The sequence below is a fragment of the Arachis ipaensis genome, chromosome B2, assembly GCF_059453495.1.
Source record: "Arachis ipaensis isolate K30076 ecotype BB chromosome B2, ASM5945349v1, whole genome shotgun sequence".
In the NCBI taxonomy this organism is placed as follows: domain Eukaryota; kingdom Viridiplantae; phylum Streptophyta; class Magnoliopsida; order Fabales; family Fabaceae; genus Arachis; species Arachis ipaensis.
Genome location: NC_142437.1, coordinates 111,673,736 through 111,698,928, shown reverse-complemented (window position 1 = coordinate 111,698,928; position 25,193 = coordinate 111,673,736). Strand labels below are relative to the sequence as shown.

Genomic DNA, 25,193 nt, shown 5'->3' with positions numbered 1-25,193 from the left:
AATTGCGTTTACAGATTAGCTAGATACAAATAAAATGATGATAATAAAGGATGTGTGAAATTGCAAAATTAAACAATTAAAATGCAAAAAACTTTTATTTTTTTGATATTCTTGATTATTGACCCTAAAAGAACTGGCTCACAATAGCAACTTCTATTTCCAATCAACCATAATAATAAAAAACACAAAGCAAGAACACGAGAAAAAGATGCATGAATCATCATCAATGATGATAAACAAAAACATCGTACTGAACAAGAGTATCCCCAGAAGCCGCATCAAATTTCAAAGTCCTCAATTCAGCATACCCTTTTGCAAACCTAAAAACCCCACTTCCACCAACAACAGGAATCTCCCTCACTTTATTCAAAGCAACGTTCCTTCCAACAATATCAATGGTGCTTCCATTGTATCTCCCTTCATAGAATACAAAGCTTTCCACCATTAAAAGATCAAGCTCTGTTTCCGAAACCAAGACATAGAAGCCCTGAGCTCTTCCAATAACCTTGGAGGTTAAGTTTGGGCCTATGGTTAAAGCATTGTCTATTACCCTAACCAAGCCAAAGCTGGAACTTGTGTTGAACTTTGGAATTGGTTGAACTATTGGGATTGAAGTTGCGTTTGGTCCTCCAACTATGTCTTGCCAATAGAATCTGAAGTGGGATAGTGTTGGTTCTTTGTCTTGGCCGAGTAAGTTTCGGTCGATAGGGTTTCCGAAAGCGGGTTCGGCTTCTATGGTGACTGAGGAAGTGAAGGTGTTGAAAGAGAGGAGAAGAAAGAAAAAGAGAGTGAGGGTTTTTTGGGTGGTCATCTTTTTTTCTGTTTTATTATAGTGTATAGTTCTATTGATTGATATACTAGTAGTAGTAATGGTGGGGTGAGGAGAGTATAGGAGGAGGAATAAGAGGAAGAATTTATAAGCAATGGATTTAGGAGACCAAGTGAGTTGATGAGTTGAAGAATTTGACCTAATATTTGAGTATGTTTTAAATTTATACGAAAATGTTTGATAATAAAAAAAATTAGTAAAAAATAGTCATAATTTGTCTTATTTAATATTTATTAATTGTTGCGATAATTAATTAATCATAAATAAGACAAGTTCATTTTTTTTGTCTTCCTAGCATTATCAGAGTAGTGCTAGGTAAGAAAAAAATAGTGTATAATGTAGATATAGTACAGAATAAATACCAGTCTCATGATAAGCGAGTGGAGTACACCTGCTTATCAATAATATACTTATCACTCAACCTTCTTTTTCATGCCTGGAGTAATTAATTTCATTCCCAAAATTAATTTCAGTTTCCTCTAAATCAAATTCTTAAAATCTCTCATCTATATTTATATCAATTAAAATATAATTTTTGTCCAGTGAATTAACATCCGAAAACACTACAAAATTAACCCGAGTGAAAGATCAAGACTTTTCTCACCATTACATTCGATCCATAAGCTCACAACCGAGAAAAACGAAAAGACGCATAGAGGAGGAAACCCAGCAGCTTCGTCATCGGAGCATCGCATAGTCTTGTCTCCGACTCCTATAGCTATCTAGTTTATGTTTCGATTAATTGGCATATTTGGACTCCATTATCTATTATTGCATGTGACTAGATTCGATGTTAACGATAAAAGTTTTAGTCTTTATCTCATGTTGATAGGTTTGAAAAATGAGAAAAGCTTGTAAAAATGACGTTTTGGGGATGGAAATGAAGAAAAGACATTAAAAAAGGGATTTTTTTTTTCGTTTTTATAAATAGTCATGATTTTTTTGGGGTGTTACAGTTCTCCTGATTTTTTATTTGTTCAACCGTGGTATGTGTATGAAAAAATTGGTATTGGTGATTTGCTCCACAAAATCACTCTTCACATTTCATAGGGGAATAACACGAAGGAGATGGAGCATATGAAAGCACGTATATGAATCATTGGACCATTTTGTAGAATTTTACTGATTTGGAAACCATATTCATCAATTCTTTTAGCCTTAAAATAATAATGATAAGTTTAACTAAAATAAATTAACTAATAAAGAATGATAAACTTAATGTATGGTAAAACATCACATTCATCAAGTTAATTAAATTTCAAGTTTTGACAAAGTAGTATACTATATTTTGTTTTTAGAGTTGAAACCATTCAATTTCAAATAGATGATTACCTCACAAAGTATTAAAGTAGTGTTTTTTATTTTTGTTTTTTGTTTGTGTTTTATTTATTTGTCTTTCTCTATGCCAACGGTTTTGTTTTTCTTCCTATCACACATGCCCAGACTAAACCATATGGTGAACCAAAAGGTTTTTTTTTTTTTTTAATATTTGCTTTCAGCAGTATATGTTGTTATTGTGAATTGTTGTACTTGTATTATTATAATTATTAATTGTAATTTAGCCTTAATCTCACATAAGACATTCTAGTAAGATATAAATGTTTTAAAAATACTATTTTTAACAATAAAATCAGTTCTAATGTATTTGTGTATAAATATATGTGTGATTTAATTTGTTTTTAATATATATTTGTATTTCAACATATATTTTATATTTATGATTGTTTTTAATAACTGATTTTAGTGTATAAATAACATAATTATAAATATTTATACATTGGAGTGTCATCTATATGAACAAAAGAAAATTCAAGTGGCACTCTTGGGCTGAATATAGGAAAGCAAACTAGAGGCAGTAATATTATAGGTATACAATTATAATTATAATGATAATTAAAAATAATGTTATTATCTTATAATATAATATATCATAAAATAATTAGCTATGCCAAATAAGTTCAAAGCAAAGGTAAAATTTTTGCTGCAAGTTTGTTAGGCATTAACCTTACTTCATTCCAATCACATAAGCGATTCGGAGATAGATGAACAATTGATCAAAATGCACCTTTTTCCAAGTGCTTGAAGCCAGTGAATCAACTGTTGTGATTTTATTCTCTTTTTTATTGGATGAATCTAATAATATTTTTGTTAAAATATTCTCAATACAAAGAGTGTCATCTTTCTTTAAGTTTGAACATTGCAGACCTAAACATAGAAAATATATCATTTTTATTAGAACAGAATCAATTCGATACAAAATTTGTTAGAACTTCATCAATGTGAAAGGTTTATTTCCCATCACTTCCATATCTATTGATTTTTACAAACTGAAAAATCAGATTTTGTATTTACAAAGAAGTCAATATACCTCACGAATTAATAACAAAAAACTAATATACCATAGACGACGTGAGGCAGGACGGCGACAGCCCAACGGCACGGGACTGAGCGGTGAAGGCGGGACAAGGCGAGGCACGGGTGATAACAGGATGGCGCGAAGCAGGGGAACACGCAACGGAAATAGGTTAGAAAAGTAACCAGTGAACAAGGAAAGAGAGAAGATGACTGAGAGAATTGATTTTTTTGGGTGGGTTAAGATAAAAAACAAGAACAAACATAGATATAACAGATTTTTTTAAAATTGAAATTATTTTTAAGGTTAATTGATTTTTCTTTTTTTTTTTTTAAATAATTGGATGATTTGAATTTTATTTTCATTGTTATTGAAAAAGGGTATTTATGTGATAGAAATAAAAAATATTATTTAATCATTTAAAAAAATAATTAAAAAGATATATTTATCTTTTTATAATAAATAATAGAGATATTTTTATATATATGGTAATATAACATTTTTTTTAGAAAATGAAAAATAAATACTAATGTAGATAAATATAATCCACGTAGCAAATTTTTATTTATCCATTTTTTATATCGTACTAATATGTATAAATTAATAATCTTACCGAAATAATCACACAAACATATATATATATATATATATATATATATATATATATATATATATATAAAGGAGTGTTAGGAGACCAACAAATTTTATGATTTGTAGCCATTAATTAGATATCATTAGTATTTTTAATAGTTTTAATAGTGTGAGATTTCATCCAATAATGTGGGATTATTCATTTTTCTTTTACTAGTTAAATATTGGTCAAATTTTAATAAAAGTGCTAGCTCCTAAACTTTCTCTCTATATATAATATATGGTTATTTTCATCGACTAGTATTTTAAAGACAATGTATTGTCTTTTTCTTTTCTTCTCTTGTTTTTTTTTTTTTTAATTTTTTTTTATTTAAGTCTTTGTCTGTCCACCGTATATTATTAAAACAAAAAGACTCATTCTACCTTTCTTGTCGTAATTTTTTTTTCTTCTTCTGTAGAACCTGAATTCAAACTCTTTTACCATTTCCTTTTCGATTAACAATAAAACAGGTAGAATAATGTTAAGAAAAAAAAAATTAACTAGTCTTGCGGAAGGAAATATTTTTTCATAGATGAGAGAATCATCAATTGATATTAGTAAGTCTTAATCATACAAGGGGCCTGCTACACATACAAGCAAAGAGACCCTACAAGTTTTATAAGTTTCCAGCCCACACTTCATTTACACGCGCATTCATCTCTCTTTGAATGGAACGTAAACTACACGCACCCCACTCAACGGTTGCTCTTCGCAAAATAGCGCTCCTTAATGGCGCACTCTTCCACTTCTCCAAGCCCTTCGAAGAAAACACAAACCGTCCGTTTTCGAGCAACATTCTAAACTGCAGAGATAGGACTCATCGCGAAGATTAGAACTCTCCATCAACACAACATAGAACTCTCGATCAACAATCTCCAGAAAAAACGAAGTTATAATACTCAAGGTACGTTACGTTACTATTTTACTCATATTGTATATTTTCCACATTTTGAAAACGAAGAACTAGGTTTTACTATTCTTCTACGTTCTTCTAGGTTTTACTGTTCTTCTTGTTCTATGTCTCATTTTACAGTTTTTAATGTTCTACTTGTTCTAGGTTTTATTGTTATTCTTGCTTCTAGGTTATTCTGTTCTTCTTAGTTGTTCTAGGTGTTACTGTTCTTGTTGTTCTAGTTCTTCTGGTAACTGATTTTTGGGAGTATATTGCGTGATTTGGTGGGTGTATATTGAGTATTTTGTTGGGTGTATATAGCATAATTTGTTGGGTGTATATTTTTGAACTGATATACTGTAATATAGTCAACAGTTGCAATTGTTCTAATATTTGCTTGTCCATGGGTGTATATTGCTTGACCTTGTAATGTTGCTTGACCTTGTATATTAATCCATGTTTGAGTGATATCTGATTGATATCTATGGGTGTATCTGACTCATATCTATGGGTGTATCTTACTGATATCTATGGGTGTATTTTTCATTTCAGAAAAAATGGCAGGCAGAAACCAAGCTGAAAAAAATGTAAGAACAAATATATGTTTTAGATGAAATCAGTTTTATATAATAGAAATATATCTTACTATAATTTTGCTTTGTTTACAGCAAATCAAAGACCTTAAGTGTGCAACACATTTGTTAAGTGAGAAATTCAAAAACATGAGCGAGGAGAAGAAAACAATTGTTAGGGATTTGGGATTTGGTGGCCTGATGCACATCTCGCCGCTAAGGGTGCATCACCAAATTGTCAGATAGATTCTAAGAATATTGACACTGATTAATATAAATGTTATATAGTCCTGTAACAAATTGAACACATGCTGTAAAAATTTTCCAATTATAATCCAGTTTATTGTAAAATTTCTTTCAATAATTAAACTCTCTGCTGTATTCAAAATGTATGAATTACAGGTACTATAATATGAAGGAAAACATCAAACCAAATATACACCCATAACCTGCCATTTTTTACACCCAAAGAAAGTTGAATATACACCCAAAAATCTATCCCCCTGATGCTTTATCCCTAAAACCCTGAACCCTAAACACTTAAAACCTAAACCTTAACCCCTAACCTATAAACCCTAAAACCTAAACCGTAAACCCTAAAACCCTAAACCCTAATATCTAAAACCCTTAAACCGTTGTAAAAAAAAAACAAACAGTATTTTATAACATAAAAACAAGATTCTGAAGTATATATATGTATATATATGTAAAATGTAAAATACAAGAAAATTCAGAAATACACCCAAAAGAACACTGCTTTTACACCCAAAAGAATGCATGCTCTCGCTCCTTTGTGTGCTTCTCATCCCTATCCAGAAGTGGTGATCCAGATAGATTGGAATCCACATATAACGGTCTTCATAGAGATCTGCAAAATACACCCAAACACAGACTATAAATACACCCGAAAAAAATTAAATTTACACCTCTGCTGCAGATTTTAAACAAACATTACCTGAAAGCCACTTTGTTGTCCACAAGACCAAAATTCAACAGAAAATCATTTCAATTCCTATCAAATAAGTCTTTAAGCACACCCACGCTTCTCGCACTTCTCTCGTAATGTAATTCCTCACATCCTTTTCAATAAAATTTAACAAACTGGTCATCAACAGAGAGAAGCTGCAGAATACACCATGTCAAAAACAAAAAATACACCCAATCATGTCTGATCTAATACACCCGAACGACAACAACTCAACTAAAATAACAAAAAAAACCATAAACTGTAAATACACCCACACTTCCCCCAAAAATACACCCAAAAAAGTCTGATCTACACCCGAACGTCTGCTATAAATTGCAGATAATTAATCAAAACTAATACATTAGATTCAATCCACAGATTTATGTTCACGCGTTAGTTTCACAGTCAATGTTCACAAAGTATTCAGTTACACAATGCTATACAAATAATTGCAACAAAATTCAGAGTAATCATATGTAAATCGCTCTCGCTCCTTTGTGTGCTTCTCATCCCTGCCCAGAAGTGGTGATCGAGATAGATTGGAATTCATATATGACGGTCTTCATAGAGATCTGCAGAATACACCCAAACACAGACTATAAATACACCCGAAAAAAAAAATTAAATTTACACCTCTACTGCAGATTTTAAACAAACATTACCTGAAAGCCACTTGTTGTCCACAAGACAAAAATTCAGCAGAAAATCATTCCAATTCCTATCAAATAAGTCTTTAAGCACACCCACGCTTCTCGCACTTCTCTCGTAATGTAATTCCTCACATCCTTTTCAATAAAATTTAACAAACTGGTCATCAACAGAGAGAGGCTGCAGAATACACCATGTCAAAAACAAAAAATACACCCAATCATGTCTGATCTAATACACCCGAACGACAACAACTCAACTAAAATAACAAAAAAAGCCATAAACTGTAAATACACCCACACTTTCCCCAAAAATACACCCAAAAAAGTCTGATCTACACCCGAACGTCTGCTATAAATTGCAGATAATTAATCAAAACTAATACATTAGATTCAATCCACAGATTTATGTTCACGCGTTAGTTTCACAGTCAATGTTCACAAAGTATTCAGTTACACAATGCTATACAAATAATTGCAACAAAATTCAGAGTAATCATATGTAAATCGCTCTCGCTCCTTTGTGTGCTTCTCATCCCTGCCCAGAAGTGGTGATCGAGATAGATTGGAATCCATATATGACGGTCTTCATAGAGATCTGCAGAATACACCCAAACACAGACTATAAATACACCCGAAAAAAAAATTAAATTTACACCTCTACTGCAGATTTTAAACAAACATTACTTGAAAGTCACTTGTTGTCCACAAGACCAAAATTCAGCAGAAAATCATTCCAATTCCTATCAAATAAGTCTTTAAGCACACCCACGCTTCTCGCACTTCTTTCGTAATGTAATTCCTCACATCCTTTTCAATAAAATTTAACAAACTGGTCATCAACAGAGAGAGGCTGCAGAATACACCATGTCAAAAACAAAAAATACACCCAATCATGTCTTATCTAATACACCTGAACGACAACAACTCAACTAAAATAACAAAAAAAAGCCATAAACTGTAAATACACCCGCACTTCTCCCAAAAATACACCCAAAAAAGTCTGATCTACACCCGAGCATCTGCTATAAATTGCAGATAATTAATCAAAACTAATACATTAGATTCAATCTACAGATTTATGTTCACGCGGTAGTTTCACAGTCAATGTTCACAAATTATTCAGCTGCACAATGCTATACAAATAACTGCAACAAAATTCAGAGTAATCATATGTAAATCGCTCTCGCTCCTTTGTGTGCTTCTCATCCCTGCCCAGAAGTGGTGATCGAGATAGATTGGAATCCATATATGACGGTCTTCATAGAGATCTGCAGAATACACCCAAACACAGACAATAAATACACCCGAAAAAAAATTAAATTTACACCTCTACTGCAGATTTTAAACAAACATTACCTGAAAGCCACTTGTTGTCCACAAGACCAAAATTTAGCAAAAAATCATTCCAATTCCTATCAAATAAGTCTTTAAGCACACCCACGCTTCTCGCACTTCTCTCGTAATGTAATTCCTCACATCCTGAGGTTGAATCATCCATTATCTTCAAAACGAGTTCAAACTTTGATTTCAGAAACAAGAAAATCGAAAAGAAAACGAAGCTGGAGTTACAGAGAGAGGAACTAATGTCAATGACGAAGAACAAACCAGTGAGGAAGGAGGAGAAAAGAACGATCGAAAAAGCAGGGGAAGACGCGCGAGAAGAAGAACGAGCAAATTTGGAAAGAAGAAGATATATAGCGCGTGTAAGGGACGTAGCACTTGCAGCGTGTATTGGGGGGTTAGGGGTTAATTGACTTATAATGCTTACAAGCCCTAATCACTTGTATGTAGAGCTTTTCCGATCATACAACCATCAAAGACCAAACTAAAAACATTGGTGTAGTAGTGTAGTAAACTTTAAAATAAAATAATAACTAAAATTACGACAGTGTGCAATTATTGCTTCATAGTATTTTTATTGCAATAATGCGATACACGATATATTAAATCATGAACAAACAAATTAAATATTACAACAATCTTTTCCCCTCTTAAGTCTTTAATCCATGACCAATCATGAGTATACAATGGGATCTAACATGCATTCTGAGGCGGTTTTATAATTACTTTCCGCTTTTATTGTACAAATTTAAAAATAGGAAATTTTTTTATAAAATTTAATTTTAATGTAGGTTAATAGTTATTTAATTAAATTTATATGTTTAGATCATTTAAAAAAATTTAAAAATTATTTATTTTTTATGATATAATAATACAACTATATATATATATATATATATATATTTTGTATTTATTTAAATAAAATATTACAATCTTATTAATGTCTACATACATTGATATCATAACAACAGTTAAAACTTTCACATATGGAATTTTCTTTTACAATCATATCAAATATACATAAAAATTAACTACTAAATTAATTATTAATATAAAATATATTTTAAAAATAAACTAAATCATAGTTTACACATAAATAATACATAATAACAAGATATCTCATATTTTTTTTGAACACATAATATTTTTTTATTAAAAATACTAATGAGTTATTAAAATTTATTATTTTTAGTCATCATTTAGTCATCAATTTAATTTCTTTAGTCTAATAATCAACTCCATACTTTATCATATACTTTAAAAAAAATCATAGGAAAACAATACTTATACTAAAGAACAGCTTAAAAAAAGAATGTTTAATTAATTTTAAAAATAAGATTTTTAATAATCATAATACCAGAACTTAACCTAATTCTATTTTCACTCCCACTCATCCTACAAACCCTAATCTCTTTCAGTGCCGTTCGTCGTGCCTCCATCGTGTCGCCATCCTCTACCGCACCACGCCCAATGTCGCCTCTTCCTCCCTCGTGTCGCCATTCTCTATCACACTGCGTCTCCGCCCTCGAGTCACTCTACTCAAAGAAATATCCATCTAAAAACAAAGTAACATCCATCTAAAAACAAAGAAACATCCAATCCATGATTAAAGAAACATGAAAAAACATAAAAAGAAACATCCATTATCACTACAGGTCGGACAGACGAGAAGCTGCGTTGATTGTTCAAATGGCACGACGCAGGGAGGGTTCGAGACGATTGCCGGTGTTGTTTCTGGGGAGCACAAGCATGACCAAACGCAGGGGAGAAGAGGACTAGCTTCTTCGTTCAGAACACGCAGCGGTGATGATTGCAGGGAGCACAATCGAGGCGCGATAGAGGGGAGAAGAAGGCGCGCAGCGGCAGCATCGCTTGCAGAGAGAACAGGGGCGACACGATGCATGGGAGAAGAAGGTGCAGCAGCAGCATCAAGAGCAGGAGCAATGCAACACGAGGAAGAAGAAGGTGCAGTGGCAGCGTTGGTTGCAAGGAGCACAGGAACGAAGCGACGTATGGGAGAAGAAGGTGCAACGACTGCGAACGCATTGCTTCTTCAGACAGTGGCAGCAACAATGAAGTGCGTTGGTGACGGCGCGACCAAGAAAAGGGAGTGAAGCGACTACGTTAAAAAGAGAGAAAGGTGGAGTCGTAGAAGGTGAAAGGCTAGAGTTGTAGGAGTATAAATGGGATGGGATGTTTTTTATTTTAGTGGGTCTGAAATACAGGTTGTTATTATGTTATTCGCATCTTCCGTTGTTTACTCTACTTTTAAATGTTAATAACTAAATTAATGACCAAAAACAATAAATTTTGATAATCTTCTAACATTTCTTTTTTTTTTTTTTTTTTCTTAACCTTTTGCATTGCAACACAACGGCACCAATAGCAATACCAACTGCCATAAGTGCAACCAAAATCTAATCCTTGGTTAGCATCAATAATGATAAACATAAACATCGTATTGAACCGCAGTATCAAGAGTCTTAGGATCCGAAGATATAGTCCTCAATTCAGCATACCCTTTAGCAAACCTAAAATGCCCGCTGCCACCAACAACATCCAACTCCCTAACTACCTTACTGAAGATCGGATTCCTTCCCATGGTGGTTATGGAGCTTCCATTGTACCTTCCCTCGTAGAACACAATATTCTCAATCATCAGAAGATCGATCTCGGTTTCCGATGCCGAGACATAGACACCCTGAGCTCTTCCAACAACCTTGGAGCTCACATTCGGTCCTATGGTCAAAGCTATGTCTATGGCTCTAATTGAACCAAATTTTGAGGTGGTGTTGTATTTTGGAACTGGTGAAACTATTTCCATTGATGTTGCGTTTGGTTCTGAAAATTTCTCTTGCCAATAGAATCTGAAGTGGGATAAGATTTGTTCTTTGTGTAGGTTAAGTGATTTGGGTTCTATGGAGTTGCCAAAAAGGGTGGCTGAAGAAGTGAAGATGATAAGGAATAAGAAGAGGGTGATGAGGTTCTTTTGGGCGATCATGGTTTCTTATGTGTTCTTGAATTTTATTTTTGAGTTATATTTCTACTTTGTTCTTCTATTATTTATATACTACTTGCGCGTCAAGTGGAAGGAGGAATGTTCATTGTTCACAACTATCAACTTGTGCCAAAACAGCTACATCTCAATTTCTATCAAAAATTAAACAATTTCGCTATGTTATCAACACCAAAATTCTTGTTGACGTTGATATTTAATAGAAATATCTTTTTGGATTTGTCTAATAAAAATATTTTTTTATGGTTGAGTCTAATAGAAATGTCTTTATATATGTATGTCCTGAATGTATCTTCTTATACATATATTTAAAATATAATAATTAATTATTATTGGTAATAAATTAACATATTGGTACCTTATACTTTTCCAAAATTAAATACATACATAGTAATACAACTTTATCCTACTTTTTGTCTCTAATTAAATTGGTTTGAATAAATCTACTATTAAGGCAATAAATTCACAATTTCGAATAGGATTTTGGGAAATTGAATATTGAGAAAAATATTTATTTAATAATAAAATTCATGAATAATTAAATAATTTTTGCTTGACATATTCAAATTTTATTACGTATTATTTATTTATTTTATTTGTTTGTATAAAACTATTAATTTTAAATTTTGAATACAAGATACTTTGTCGTCAAATTAATATAAATAAACACTCAATGAAAAATATTATTACACAAAAAAAAAAATTTAGAGTTTCGTTAAGAAACTAATTAAGAGTGAAAGTGAACTTAAGTCAACTAGTTAAAAATAGGTCTATTATAAAAAAAATAATTAACCTCTCACTATTCTAATTTTTTGAATTTTAAAATTAGAAATAAAAAATAAGAATAAATTACTATTTATATCCATAAAAGATACAGAAGCTGACAAATGTACTCATATAAGAATAAAACGATAATTGTTATTATTTATTACGGAAGATGGTCTCCGTGTGCCAAGAGTACCCAATATTAGTTACGTAATTGGTCCGTTAGGGTAATCTTGACACACGAAAGCCATTTTCAATTACTACGTTTGTCAACGTCTGTATCTCTCATAGATATAAATTTAATTTATTCTAAAAAAGAATTGACTTAATTGACTTATATTGTAATTGACTCTATAAACTTTTCAAAAATTTATAATATATACATTAATGTCTAATTAATAAAAAATAAATAATACTACATAATTAATAAATATTATATTTTTTTGTCAATATTTAATTATCAATAATTTATACCTATATTTATAGATATTTTAATATTTTACACGCACAAAATAATTTATACTTATATTTTTTAAAATTTTGCACACATATTTTTTACTAATCAAATAATAACAAAAAATATTAAATTACCGCCACAACTCACAAGGAGTTTCTCATAAAAAATTATAATAAAAATAACCTGCAAAATATATATAAACAAAAATATTTAATAAATCGATTGAACTATCAAGTACCAACGGTTTGACCGGCTCAGCCGTTTTGCAATTAAGAAATCTGTTGCTACCTTCCCCTTCTCCTTCTCTGCTATCCAAGTCCGCCAGCGTCGCCGCCGTCGCTACTCCGTTGAGTCCGTTCAACTCCTGCGCCGCCGCCATTCTCCATTTCTCTTCCTGCATCGCTACTCCCCTTCGTTGCCGCCAGCGCTCGCCTCTTCGTCGTCATGTCTCGCCTCTCCGGCCGCTTCTCCTTCGTCCCTGGTAAGACTCACTGCTCTCTCATTTGCTTCATGAATTTGATTTTATCCTAATTAATAATAAGTTTCTGATAATGTAATTTTTTTTTATATCTTAAAATTCTAATTTGCTTCATGAATTTCAGAATTTGATTTTGATTTTGTGATGTTGTTACTTCTCGGCTGTTGTTGTTTGTTAATAATTAATACATGCCTTTCTGATTACTTTTGGATGTTTGACTTGTTGGTTGTTCTGTTTGTTAATCATGTTAGCTATTATTGTATTTTCAATTTTCACCATATCTCCCTTTCTGCCATGCTGTGTTCATGTCATTCCTCCCTCGCAGTCCAAGAAACTCCCATGAACATGTACTGATGTAGTGCGTGGTTTATCATTAATTAGAATAGGCTCTGTTTGCTTTTTTTTTTTATCATTAATTAGAGATTTTTTATTTTGATGTGTTGAATTTGAATGTGAAAATAATCCAGTTTTAGGGATGAAATAGACAAATTATTATGTGAGCATGTGATTTTTTTAATTTTATTCTTATTGAATCACTGAATTTAGATATTTAATTAAACCGGTTTGATTTCACTGCCGAATCTGTTCTCACAAGTCACAGCCTTGTGATTGACACATGGCTTCATGGCAAATGAAAACCCTCCAGGTCTCGAGGCACCGATAGATCATAATCCAGTTGCATCAAGGAGACTGAAGAAGGATAACAATGACGCTAAGAACTCAATTCTTCACTCTCACTCTCCAAATTCCATTTCATTCATCATCATCATCTTTCTCTGTCACCATTCCCGGCAAAACCAGCACCCATTCACTCCTCTCTTTGTGGCGCCCTCTTTCCTATTCAACAACCTCCTCCTCTGCAGCTGCCATCCCCCCTTCACCTCCACCTGCACTTCTCCGAATGGTGCTGTTCGTTCCACCGGGAGTGGAGCCCCATGAAGTCAACGAGTCAATGGTGCTTCCAGGATCCAACATTATAATCGGACCCTATGCAGGCGATGCTCGCATTAAGGGTGTGGAGTTCGTAAAGAGCAGTGGCAGGGCCAAGGACTGCCCCAAAGATGACCGACCTGAATTCGCCATATTAGGTCGCTCCAATGTTGGCAAGTCTTCTCTTATTAATGCCCTTGTTCACAAGAAAGAAATTGCCCTCACCTCTAAGAAACCAGGTCTTATTAATGCCTTTGTTCACAAGTCGTCTTCTTCTTCTTCTTATATGTGATGTGTAGATTTAATTTGGTTTGTTGCACTTATAGGGAAGACTCAGCTTATCAATCACTTCTTGGTCAACAAAAGCTGGTACCTTGTGGATTTGCCTGGTTATGGGTCAGTCACTCACTCACAGCATTACTCAATGTGTTCTAGTTTCTCTTTATGCTCCTTTATTGTGTATGTGTCTGCAATTTCAATTATTATGAAATCAAAGGTATTTATATAATATAGTACCATTTCTAAGGTGTACTTGCTAATTATAGTTGTTTCTGTTATTCGTTTTCACTGAGGGGCAAATGAACGAATTCAACAGGGCAACATTATTAACTACATGTTATTAGTGTAAATTTTGCAAAGCTGATTCATTTTCCTTATTTACTCCATAAAGGCATCATTTGTGGAGCTAAGCTAGGTATCCTCCTTGCCTGACATGGTTAATAATAATTAAAGTTTCTCTAAATATTTTCGGTAGTTATGTTGGTCAACGGGCTTGCCATGTTTTCTTCAATTAGGTTCTTCCATCCATGTCCTTTTTTCCCCTTTGAGGTTCCCTTTAGGGTTGAAGGGGATTGAGCATTGTTGATTGGTGATATTGCTATTAGTTAGTTTGATGGAAAAGTTTTCCTCATGTGTTTGAGTTTTATGCAGCTTTGCTAAAGCACCCGAAGCTGCTAAAATGGACTGGTGCTCGTTCACCAAGGAGTACTTTTTGAATAGAGATACCCTGGTGGCTGTCTTGCTTCTCATTGATGCAAGTGTTCCACCTCAAAAGATTGACCTGGATTGTGCGAATTGGCTTGGACGCAATAATGTATGATGCTTTTTTCATATTGAGCCCCGAAATTAATGCTGTTATATGTTGAGATTCTGAAACCTAAGTCCAAATATCATTAATGGTTAAAGCTCCATGGATTTCAGATACCAATCACTTTTGTTTTCACAAAATGTGATAAAATGAAGGTGGCAAAGGGAAAAAGGCCTGATGAGAACATAAGGGATTTTCAAGAAATAATCAGGCAAAACTACAAGATACATCCCCCTTGGATAATGACTAGCAGTGTATCTGGAATGGGCAGGGATGAGCTTCTCTTGCACATGTCACAGCTGAGAAACTACTGGGATCAGTAGAAGGAATTCTCAAATAGTCAAATCCAAATACACGTAACGCTCTATAAGAACATGCATGAGCAAGTTGAAATCACAGGAAAAGTTGCAACTTCATAGATGAATTGCGTGGAAAAGCTATGGGGTTCAATTATATTACCCATGGTATTTCAGCTGGATCTTTCTTCAGGATCTTTGTTCTCCTTGAGCTGCAGCCTTATGTTGACCATATATTACATGGGATCCAGCTTGAGTTGTTGCATGGTACTGGATCTTTATACGATGATTCGTTAATTATAGTCCTACACTCCTGCTAAATGTTTATAGGACTAGAAAATTGCAGGGAAATGCCATTTCTTTGGCTTTTATGTTACACTCTGCAACTTTTGCAATAGCGAAAGAATGTAGATGTTTTGATGTATTTTTTGAGTCAGAGATAAACAAAGCTATTGGAACTCAACAGCAGCAATAGCAACTGCCACTGCAATCATAAACTAAAACCTTGGTCAGCATCAATAATGAAAAACGTAAATATCGTATTGAACAGAAGTATCAAAAGGGTATTTTAAGAAAAAGCTTTTAATTTTGACTAGAGGACTAAAATAGAATAAAATAAAACTTTTATGATAAAAATAGAACATTTTAAGTATTAGGAACGAAATTAGAACTTAAGTCAAATGTTAAAGGCTAAAATAGTATTTTACCCAACATTGTTTTACGTGAATAGTGTGTCAAAATAAATCCTATTTATATGATTCAAATGCATGTAAAACTTGAAAAAAAAAATTGTCAAACGATAAGCATCTAATTGACTTAGGTGGCTCGATAATCATTCTTAAACAAAATTAGTTCCAAGAACACTTTAGATTAGACTAATCTAATTTGAGATAGATTAATGAGACCATTGAATTTCAGATTTTTTTTTTGTGGTAAGTGCAAATTGCAAAATAAAACAAAAACTACGTGTGGTGAGCACAATCAACGAATTATTTTACCAATACTTTGTGTTGGTAAGTGGTAACATAAGATATCAATGCTATTCACAAAAATAATGCCAAATCCATGCTGGGCATAAACAATATATGATCCGTCCATATATTTTTTATTTTGATTTTTATAAAAGTTATCATTAACATTAAAAAGTCAATATGTTTTCTATTTTCTTTTTTTCCTATCAAAATGCATGTTTTTGAATATTTCTTATAGTAATCATAAATAAAATGTGATGCATGTGAAAAGAAGGTTCTCCATAGCCTTCCCTTTCGTAATTGAGTTTTATTTTATATTTTGTAAATTGAGTTTTAAAACATAAAATACTTTAAAAATAAAAAAAAATATTTTCTTTAAGTAATCTAAATCAAACTAGCCAAACTTACTACCATTAAAAGTATATTTCTAAAGATAGGTAAATTTACCATAACACCACTCACACAAAAAATATTCACCAGGGGTGCTTTATTTATTTTTACATTTCACCATTTCCTATATAAACCGTTCCTCATATTTGTTGCTTCGTGATATTTACAAAAATCTTTGTCTCTACTACACAAGTATCTCTCTCATTATGTTAGTTTAATTCTCTTTCTTACTGATCATATAGAAACTTATAAAATTCATAACATTTTTTATTTAATATGACTTTCATAATTTGCAAATACAGTGATAGGAATGAATGATAATGATACTGATAATGTGACTTTCTTGATTACTTAAACAAAATCTTAGCTGCAATGTCAATATAGTTCTGTAAGATGATTAATGTGATTTATTAGTCTTATGTTTCAATCTTTTGGTCGAGTGAATAGTGATATTTGTGAAGGTTCTCTCTTTTATTCAAAAAAAAAAAAAAAAAAAAAACTTTATAATTGATAATTGATAACTTACACTTACATAATGCACTGAAGGTGTTTGAACTTTTGCTCATTTGAATGATACATATCTTTTGTGCACTTGATTATGCCATTGATTATTGTTAGTGAAAAAAAATCTTTTCTCCTCCTATACCAGGATGGGTGCAGGTAGGAAAACACAACCTGTTGGTCCACCATATTCAGAGATCAGTTTTCCATTCTGTCGAAATCTAAGGAAGAATCAACTTGGTGGTGTCATATTTGGTTGCAAGAACAGTACATTGAAAGAATGCTTATCTAAACAACTCTTTGGTTAGTCTTTTTTGCAACCGTTTGATTTTTATTATATTCTTTGTAATAGATACTAATAGCAATTGAGATGTGATATTTATACTCACTCTTGTATACTAAGTCATGTGTCGACTTGGTATGTGTGTAAACAATGAGTGTACAAAACAATTCTATAGCGATTAGTGTGAGCAATACTATTCTACATTTGAAAATTGACATCATGTTGTTGTGTTCATACAAGTCTTCATCCAGCACTAGTACCTTTAACTTAAATTCTATTAGAGCTTGAAACTAGTATGATCAATATCATAAAATTGTTTTTACCATGGATATTGACAAATCTCAAAGAATTACAGTGACTTCCCCTGAATTTAAATGTGAGTTGCTTATGTTATCTTCTGCTTATCGGAATTTTTATTTGTTGCAACAGGCTTACCAGCTCTGCATTATTTCTATGTGAAGAACATTGAACCTGGGTTGCCACTGTTTTTGTTCAACTATAGTGATAGGAAGATTCATGGTATTTTTGAGGCAGCTAGCAAAGGACAAATGTATATTGATCACCATGCTTGGTCTGTGGATTGTTCAGAGATAACACAATATCCTGCACAGGTAGACTTGCTATCTAATTAACTGCTAAAAACTTGTTAATATGGATTAGGATAATGCTTATATGACTAAAGATGATAGTGATCATGATTTGTCAAAAAGGCCTTTAGATTAAGTACTTTCTTGTTTGATAATGTTAAGGTGAAAGTTCGCGTCCGACTTCAGTGCCAGCCATTGTCTGAAGATAGATTTGGACAAATAATCAAAGAAAACTACTTCAGTCGCAACCATTTCTGGTTTGAGCTAGACCATATACAAGCAAACAAGCTGAACTCTCTACTAGTGTTTTCAGCATTGGCACCTGCTACTCCTTCGCCGCAGAGTATGAAGTGGAGGGCAGTACCTCAACCTCTTCCATCACATGAAACTCCTCCAAAGAAAGGTGAATCATTCGAAATGCCTGAATCAGAGGCAGAGCATTTTACTGATTCGAGTGGAACAAACTCCATCGAGATAACTTCTTCCTTAGATGGAGATGATCAATTGGATACTCACATAGCTGTGAATGAGGTAAAAGAGGATGAAAAAGACCTTGTACACATGAAGCTAAAGGCATTGTCTCTTGGCCGCAAAATTCAAGACCTCTCTTTGCCGGACAATCCAAATGCAGCTCCCAATAACAACTCAAATGTCAATGAGGATGAGAATAATAATCAGTTCTCTGTCAAAAAGAGTGATCAAGAGGTTCCACCTGAAGTAGAGAAGAATGAAGAGAGTTTAAGCCCTCCATTTGAGTATCAACAGTCGATAGAGCAGGTGGTTTAGATTGATGAAAGGAAATATCTTAACTGGTATAAATTACTTTTGTTTGCATGTAACTAACTTTAGTACCCTTGTAGATGAAGCAAGAGTTTGAAGAGCTGGCAACTTTCAAGAAAATACAAACTCAGAAGAGTAGTTACCTTGAACGGAAGCTGGTATTCTTTCATATTATAGATACTGCCATATAATCAATATCTCGAAGTACTCTTAGTCTATGTAATTGCACTCAGTTCTATTTTCATACTATTTATTTATGTATCTTTTCAGATTGAGGCGACATTGGAAATTCAGCATTTAAAAGATCGTTGTATAATGCTAGAATCTGCATGTAATCTTCCTCTAGCACCTGTTGAGAAGATAGCCATTGAATCATCTGAGGAGATGCACTTAGACAATAGAGAGTCATTGTTTCTAATAGGAGGTTTCGATGGAGAATCATGGTTATCAGCTATGGATTTGTATTGGCCTTCCCAGAATGTGGTCAAGTCTCTTAAGCCTATGAGCATAGTTCGCTCATATTCTTCGGTAGTAAAGTTAAATGGTGAAATTTATGTTTTCGGTGGTGGAGATGGTAATGTCTGGTATGACACAGGTGCGAGAACTTTTCCTAGTTTTCTAAATTGTGATTTTATACGGGGATGAATAGTTTTTCTAATCATTTTTATATTCTATGCATATGTAGTTGAATCATACAGTCCATTCCACAACGAGTGGACTTCGCGCCCTTCTTTGAATCAGAAGAAAGGATGCTTGGCTGGAGCTGCCTTGAGTGACAAGATATTTTCAATTGGTGGTGGCGATGGAGATAGCTGTTTTTCAGACGTTGAGATGCTTGATTTGGAAGTTGGACGGTGGATTTCGACACGTTCAATGCTGAATAAGGTAAAGTTCATTGGCTTATTGGTGCATATAAGATCCGGATGTGAAAGATTATTTTGGGAAAACCAAATGATAGGTATCTCAAGGCTTGTATTAGCATAAGATATGACAGTTTAGGCATCTTTTCAGGGATTATAGTTTATCATTATCCATATCATTATGTCATCTTATACTCCATATCCATGAATTAATATGTATTATGTATCACCCAATTAAATGGCCATTTGTAATCTGTTGTATTTCCAGAGATTTGCAGTTGCTGCTGCAGAACTCAATGGTGCATTATATGTTACTGGTGGATATAATGGAGTTGATTATTTGAAGTAAGATTTTGGGTTCATTTCTGCTTCTTTTATCATATCAATAATAGATATTATATTTTCTTAATGTATTAGTAGAGTGACCCTTCTCAATAATTTTAGGTCTGCTGAAAGATTTGATCCTAGGGAACATTCATGGACCAAAATACCAGACATGAATACAAGGCGGGGCTGCCACTCCATGGTTGTGTTGAATGGGAAATTGTGAGTTCAACTTTTTTTATTACCTTCAATTTTGATTTTGCTGATCTGTTTAAGACTTGCACTAGAATCTTTCCTAGTAACAACCTATGTGACTGATTTTGCTCTGTTATGATTTATGAACTACTTATCCATTCACCTTGTAGGCATGCACTTGGTGGCTTTGATGGAAGCACAATGGTGTCGAGCGTTGAAGTGTTTGATCCTCGTCGCGAAGCATGGATAACCGGGGAACAAATGAATCAACCTAGGGGATATTTTGCTGCTGCTGTTGTTAAAGAAACTATACATGTAATTGGGGGAGTCAAGGTTGGAGAGAACATCGTAGAAAGGGTAAATTTGTTTACTAACACTACTCTTAATTGTAATCCATTGGTACCTGTTCTATGCTGTGCTAATTGAATGTGTCTATGTATAATCATGGGCAGGTTGAGAATTATAAGGAGGATAAAGGATGGCAAGAAAATTGCACAAAAATGGTTGGAAAAAGGTGTTTTTGTTCGGCTATTGCCCTTTAGGCAGCACAACAAAAGGTTATACAAGAGGTAACTTTCTAATGATGTCATGTAAAAGTTCTTCATAAGCATTTTTATCAAAAAATGAATATTTATTTATTCTTAACTTAGATTGTCACCTATAAAAAAATGTATAAGCATTTAGTTATTATTTCTTCTATAATACATGAAATATTCAAGCATTGAAAATTGGATTTTTGCAATGCAACAAAATACTAATGTAAATTTGGTTACTCAATCAACTATGTCTTGACTTAGTTAATGTTATTTGTATCTTGCAGTTTTCTAAGTCAACACGGGTGAATTATGCTTTTTGGTGATAGCTATGCATAGCCTAATTAATTAAGCCCATATTAGCATCTTACTGAGCTAATTCTCTAAGTAATAAGCGCTACTATATTAAACAAAGTATAAAGTCTATCAAATAACTATATATTTTATAATTAAGTTAGTTTGAGGATTAAATAGTTAAAACTAGATGAATTCTTGTAATACTCTAGAAAAATAAATAATATTATTAAATAATTGTTGAAAATTCTAGAACTTACAACAATTCAAAGGACATGAATAATTTGTAATCTAACTATACCAGTTAATAAAATTATGCTCCACTTTAATTTAAATAATGTATCTTAAGCCAATTATGGCAGCCTAATGGTTTATAGACTTTTATGATTATTTAGACTTTGTTTAATTAAAGAGTGTTAGAGATATAACTATTAATGTTATATTTTTTTTATTAGTTTAAATTTTGGAATGAATAGTTTGACAGAGAGAAGTAAAATTATCTAAAAATTTATAATTTTTCTTTTTTCTCTCTTATTTTTTTTTTATTTCTTTTCAACTAAATAAAGAAATAAAGAAAGTTTATAGTTTAAATTTTGATTCACTTGTATAGTTATATTATATGCCGAGTAATATTTCAAATTAGTTTTGAAAGCATTTTTATTTGTACAATTTAATTCTCAATAAATTTTAATCATCAAATCAGTTCTTAATTTTTTTTATTTTGTTAGATATATCAATTTCATTACTTTAAATTTTGGTAAAAAATTAAATAAATCATTCTTTATTGTTATCTAATAAAAAATATAATTTAAGTTTAAAATTTTAATTTAAGATTTAAAATTTAGGATCTAAAATTTGAGGTTTAGAATTTAAGGTGATCGACGGTGGTAACTAATAGTTAGTGGCTAGCTACCATAATGGTGGATAAAATTGTGGTGTTTCGTGTTGGAAAGAAAAAGAAGAAAACATAAAAGATAAAAGAGTAATTTTAAAAAAAAATTGAGTAATTGAATTTTTTTATTATCTAATTTTGGTTGTTTTTTGTTTGCTTCCTATATGGATTGATTTAAGTCCAACCAAAAAATATTAACAAGAGTTTTTAGTGCAATTTTTAACAAAATGTTATAATTTAAGTATTTTTAATACTACAATATATAAAATTATAAAAAAAAAGTTATATATAGTTATATAATATATACTTTAAAAATCTAACACCAATTCAATTATCATATATTTGTATCGATAATACTAGAGAGAGAGAAAAAATATAAAAATTTGTCTTATTTAATATTTATTGAAGGTTGTAGAAGGCTTAGAGAATGGAGGTTGAATATTCTTTTGTGTTAATAAACTTAACCCTTTAAAATTGATTTGCTCTTTAAATCTGTTTGAACTCAGCAGCGAAAAATTTATGAGACAATTTCATTTTGTCTCATGAATATCAGAAAACACAGGACAGAGCAGAGAAGAGAAAAGTTAACACCATCATGTATCTTGGTTCGGTTGCCTTGTGCTATGCAACCTACATCCAGTCTCCACCACAACAGTGGTGGAATTTCCACTATAGTTAAAGTATTACATACATCAATTCCACAGGATTGACACAATCCTTTCACACTCAAGTTCTAACCTAATTTGACATTTGCTATGCTAATACCTAACTCTTCACTCTTAGTGCTAACCCAACTAAGAAAGGGATACCTCACAAGTACAAGAAACAAGACACAGATTTACCTAAAGAAATTTGAAATAACTCTAGACTTTTCTCTCAAGCGTTTCACTCAGCCTCTTTTCACTCATTGGCTTTTACTTGAGACCTCTCTATATGCCTTTTCACTCAAAAAATTACAGAAAGATAAACATTGAAAAGTAAATTACAATCTATAAAACATGAAGGAGATTGACTCTTCAACAGCCTCTTTGCTATGTGATAAACCAGATTTGCATGTCTCTTATTCAGTTCTTCATTTTTGGCAGAATGCTCCTTTGAAAGAAAGCATTGTCCAAGTAGATGAACTTCTTCAGAGAGCTCTTCTCAGAACACACACCTCAAGAACATTGGTTATCTCTCCTTGTCTTCTGAATGAAGAAAAATTTTCTTTTATCTCCTTGCATGTTGCTGGGTTGTTCTCCTTAGGTCAACTTCTTGAGGCTTGTGCGTCACCAACCCACCATCTCACTTTTTCCCATTAATCCTCATAATAGAAACTTTTATTCTGACCTTCTCTTGTTGACCGAAAATCATAGGAAAGCATAAAACAGATATCCTCAATGGTAATCCCAGATCTTGGCCATTGAGAAGCTACTTGGTCCCCAAGACTCACTTGTGACCATAGATGCACAGCAGTGAAGAACAGACAACATCTTTTCCATGTATCCCAATATGAACTTGGCAAAGAGTTGAAGATGAGGAGAAGAAAATGAGATGCATGTAGAAGGAAATAAAATCACCTTTAGCTTCTAACTTCTTCTTGATACAGATTGATGTGGGTGACCTTCTACCATGTGCTTAACCTTCTCTTTCTTGCTTCTTTGGTGAATAGCTTAGGGAATAAGCTCTCTCTCTTTCTTCTGTGATTTCAGACCAAGAGGAAAAAGTGAACGTTGATTTAGTGAAAGCAAGTGAGAGAGAATTGTTTGCTATCGGGCTTGGATCGGATCATTTCATTTGACCCGTTTTGATTTCTCAGCTTTGTTTCCTTTTGGGTTTCGTTTATATTATCAGCCCACCAGCTTTGTTTTTGTTTTCGTTTAATTTGGGCTGCAGATGAGTATTGAATTTTTGGCCTGCATCACTTCAACCAAAATAATCAAAACTAATTAGTTAATTTTTTCCAATAAATTAATGTTTGTCATCATTAATTAATTTAGTTAATTTCTTAACTCAACAATCTCTCCCTTGATGATAAACATAATTAATCATTAATCAAAAGGAATTGAATTTTAGTAAAATTAAGAGACTTCCCTTTGAATAATGTTGCTTACTTTTATGTTGCTCCCCCTTTTCTTTTCAAGAGTAGCTCCCCCTGGATTTATGCTCTTTCTTTTTGTTCCTATTTACATTATACTTACAAAAAGAGCTATACATAATGCAACTTGACTAAGGAATACTACATAACTAGCAACACAGATTCAGCCCAGTATTTATCATATCATATCAGCACCAAAATTAAAGTATCAAGATTAATCAAGGGAAAACCAACAACATATGAATGCAAGTTCCAATTGTCATGTCATTGCATTCCCTGCAGTAGCACAGTTGCAAATCAAAATTTATATGCTCAAAACTATCAGCAGCAGCAATCAATCAAAATTCACAATTAGAATCTCAAAAAATTCAGTAGCAGCAATAAAGTTTCACAATTCAGCATTCAGGCAGCTATTACTCCCCCTTTTGTCATCAAGGGTGGAGCCTAAGCAAGATTAATCAAAACAGCAACTTAAATCCTACAAGAAAGTGTTAGAGTATAGTTCAAAATATCAAATTAATTTGAAGTAAGTGCAGCAGTTGTTAAGGTATTACAGTCATCTAGAAATAACGAACATAAGTTCCAAAGTATCAAAAGAGACAGTTTTCATGAGACAAAAAAAAGGATCAGTCAGCAGCAACTTGATGAGACAATCCTAAGCATCAGAACCATTTCCTTCCGAATCTGCTTCCTCATCAGCATCAGTGGCAGGGTCCAGGGTCTTCATCCTTTTGAAGGTTGTCAATGAACGTCATGAACACAGCCACTCTATCTCTTGATTTTCGGAGGAAATTCTCATGCTTGCTCGTTAGCCTCCTTTGTTCCTTACTCATGGAAATCATGTGATTTGATTGTGAGACAAACTCCTGGACTACATCTTTGACAACATTCATCAGAGCAGATTTTTGTCCAGTGGAGATGGAAGTACCCTCGGTGGAAGGAGGAGGAGATTCCTCAGGAATAAAGTCATCATCTTCATCATCCAATACCACTCTCTCTGAACGAGTAGGTCCCTTTTGCTGTTTCACTGAACCACCCCCTTTTAGATATGAATGTATATTTTCATAATCCTCATTGGACAAGTCAACACCAAAATGCTCAAAAACACAAGTTAGAAACATGCCATAGGGTAGTGCTTTGTCTTTCTCACTTCTAACAGAATCAAACATGTATCTAACCATCAAATAGGCAAAAAAAATTTCTGTTTTAGTGAGCAGGGCATATAAAACAAGATTGTCAATA

At 32.8% G+C, this 25,193-nt stretch overlaps 3 protein-coding genes, 1 long non-coding RNA gene and 1 pseudogene across 6 annotated transcripts; 3 read left to right on the top strand and 2 right to left on the bottom strand.

The window, feature by feature from the left end:
- Positions 1 to 223: 223 nt before the first annotated feature.
- Positions 224 to 811, bottom strand: LOC107628490 (dirigent protein 22). The gene has a single exon (XM_016331141.3). The coding sequence runs from the start codon at positions 809 to 811 to the stop codon at positions 224 to 226; it is 588 nt and encodes a 195-aa protein (XP_016186627.1).
- Positions 812 to 4,661: 3,850 nt separating this feature from the next.
- Positions 4,662 to 5,395, top strand: LOC148575228 (uncharacterized). Its single transcript, XR_015905178.1, has 3 exons — positions 4,662 to 4,717; positions 5,258 to 5,292; positions 5,374 to 5,395. It is a non-coding gene; the product is annotated as an uncharacterized LOC148575228 (long non-coding RNA).
- Positions 5,396 to 10,607: 5,212 nt separating this feature from the next.
- Positions 10,608 to 11,249, bottom strand: LOC107628489 (dirigent protein 22 pseudogene; annotated as a pseudogene).
- A 1,448-nt stretch (positions 11,250 to 12,697) lies between these two features.
- On the top strand, positions 12,698 to 15,767 carry LOC107625810 (GTP-binding protein At2g22870). 3 transcript variants are annotated; one of them, XM_088503789.1, is made up of 5 exons: positions 12,698 to 12,954; positions 13,553 to 14,120; positions 14,208 to 14,277; positions 14,812 to 14,974; positions 15,082 to 15,767. In XM_088503789.1, the coding sequence occupies exons 2-5, from the start codon at positions 13,658 to 13,660 to the stop codon at positions 15,289 to 15,291; spliced, it is 906 nt and encodes a 301-aa protein (XP_088359915.1). In that variant the 5' UTR covers positions 12,698 to 12,954; positions 13,553 to 13,657; the 3' UTR covers positions 15,292 to 15,767. The 3 variants fall into 3 exon arrangements, with proteins under 3 accessions (XP_088359915.1, XP_016184020.1, XP_088359916.1); XM_016328534.3 differs by having other exon boundaries at positions 12,713 to 12,954; positions 13,598 to 14,120; XM_088503790.1 differs by having other exon boundaries at positions 12,713 to 12,954; positions 13,547 to 14,120.
- A 1,508-nt stretch (positions 15,768 to 17,275) lies between these two features.
- LOC107627716 (uncharacterized) lies at positions 17,276 to 20,740 on the top strand. The gene is made up of 10 exons (XM_016330536.3): positions 17,276 to 17,429; positions 17,839 to 18,020; positions 18,159 to 18,773; positions 18,857 to 18,934; positions 19,047 to 19,371; positions 19,462 to 19,661; positions 19,905 to 19,981; positions 20,081 to 20,182; positions 20,326 to 20,512; positions 20,608 to 20,740. Exons 1-10 carry the CDS (start codon positions 17,276 to 17,278, stop codon positions 20,695 to 20,697), a joined length of 2,010 nt encoding a protein of 669 aa, XP_016186022.3. The 3' UTR covers positions 20,698 to 20,740.
- The last annotated feature ends 4,453 nt before the right edge of the window (positions 20,741 to 25,193 follow it).

Coding starts and splice junctions, on each gene's coding strand:
- LOC107625810 (XM_088503789.1), top strand. CDS start 13,658: ATGACGCTAAGAACTCAATTCTTCACTCTCACTCTCCAAATTCCATTT. Junction 14,278..14,811: donor GTGGATTTGCCTGGTTATGG/GTCAGTCACTCA, acceptor AGTTTTATGCAG/CTTTGCTAAAGCACCCGAAG. Junction 14,975..15,081: donor ATTGGCTTGGACGCAATAAT/GTATGATGCTTT, acceptor CATGGATTTCAG/ATACCAATCACTTTTGTTTT.
- LOC107628490 (XM_016331141.3), bottom strand. CDS start 811: ATGACCACCCAAAAAACCCTCACTCTCTTTTTCTTTCTTCTCCTCTCT.
- LOC107627716 (XM_016330536.3), top strand. CDS start 17,276: ATGGGTGCAGGTAGGAAAACACAACCTGTTGGTCCACCATATTCAGAG. Junction 18,021..18,158: donor TAACACAATATCCTGCACAG/GTAGACTTGCTA, acceptor GATAATGTTAAG/GTGAAAGTTCGCGTCCGACT. Junction 20,513..20,607: donor GAGAGAACATCGTAGAAAGG/GTAAATTTGTTT, acceptor AATCATGGGCAG/GTTGAGAATTATAAGGAGGA.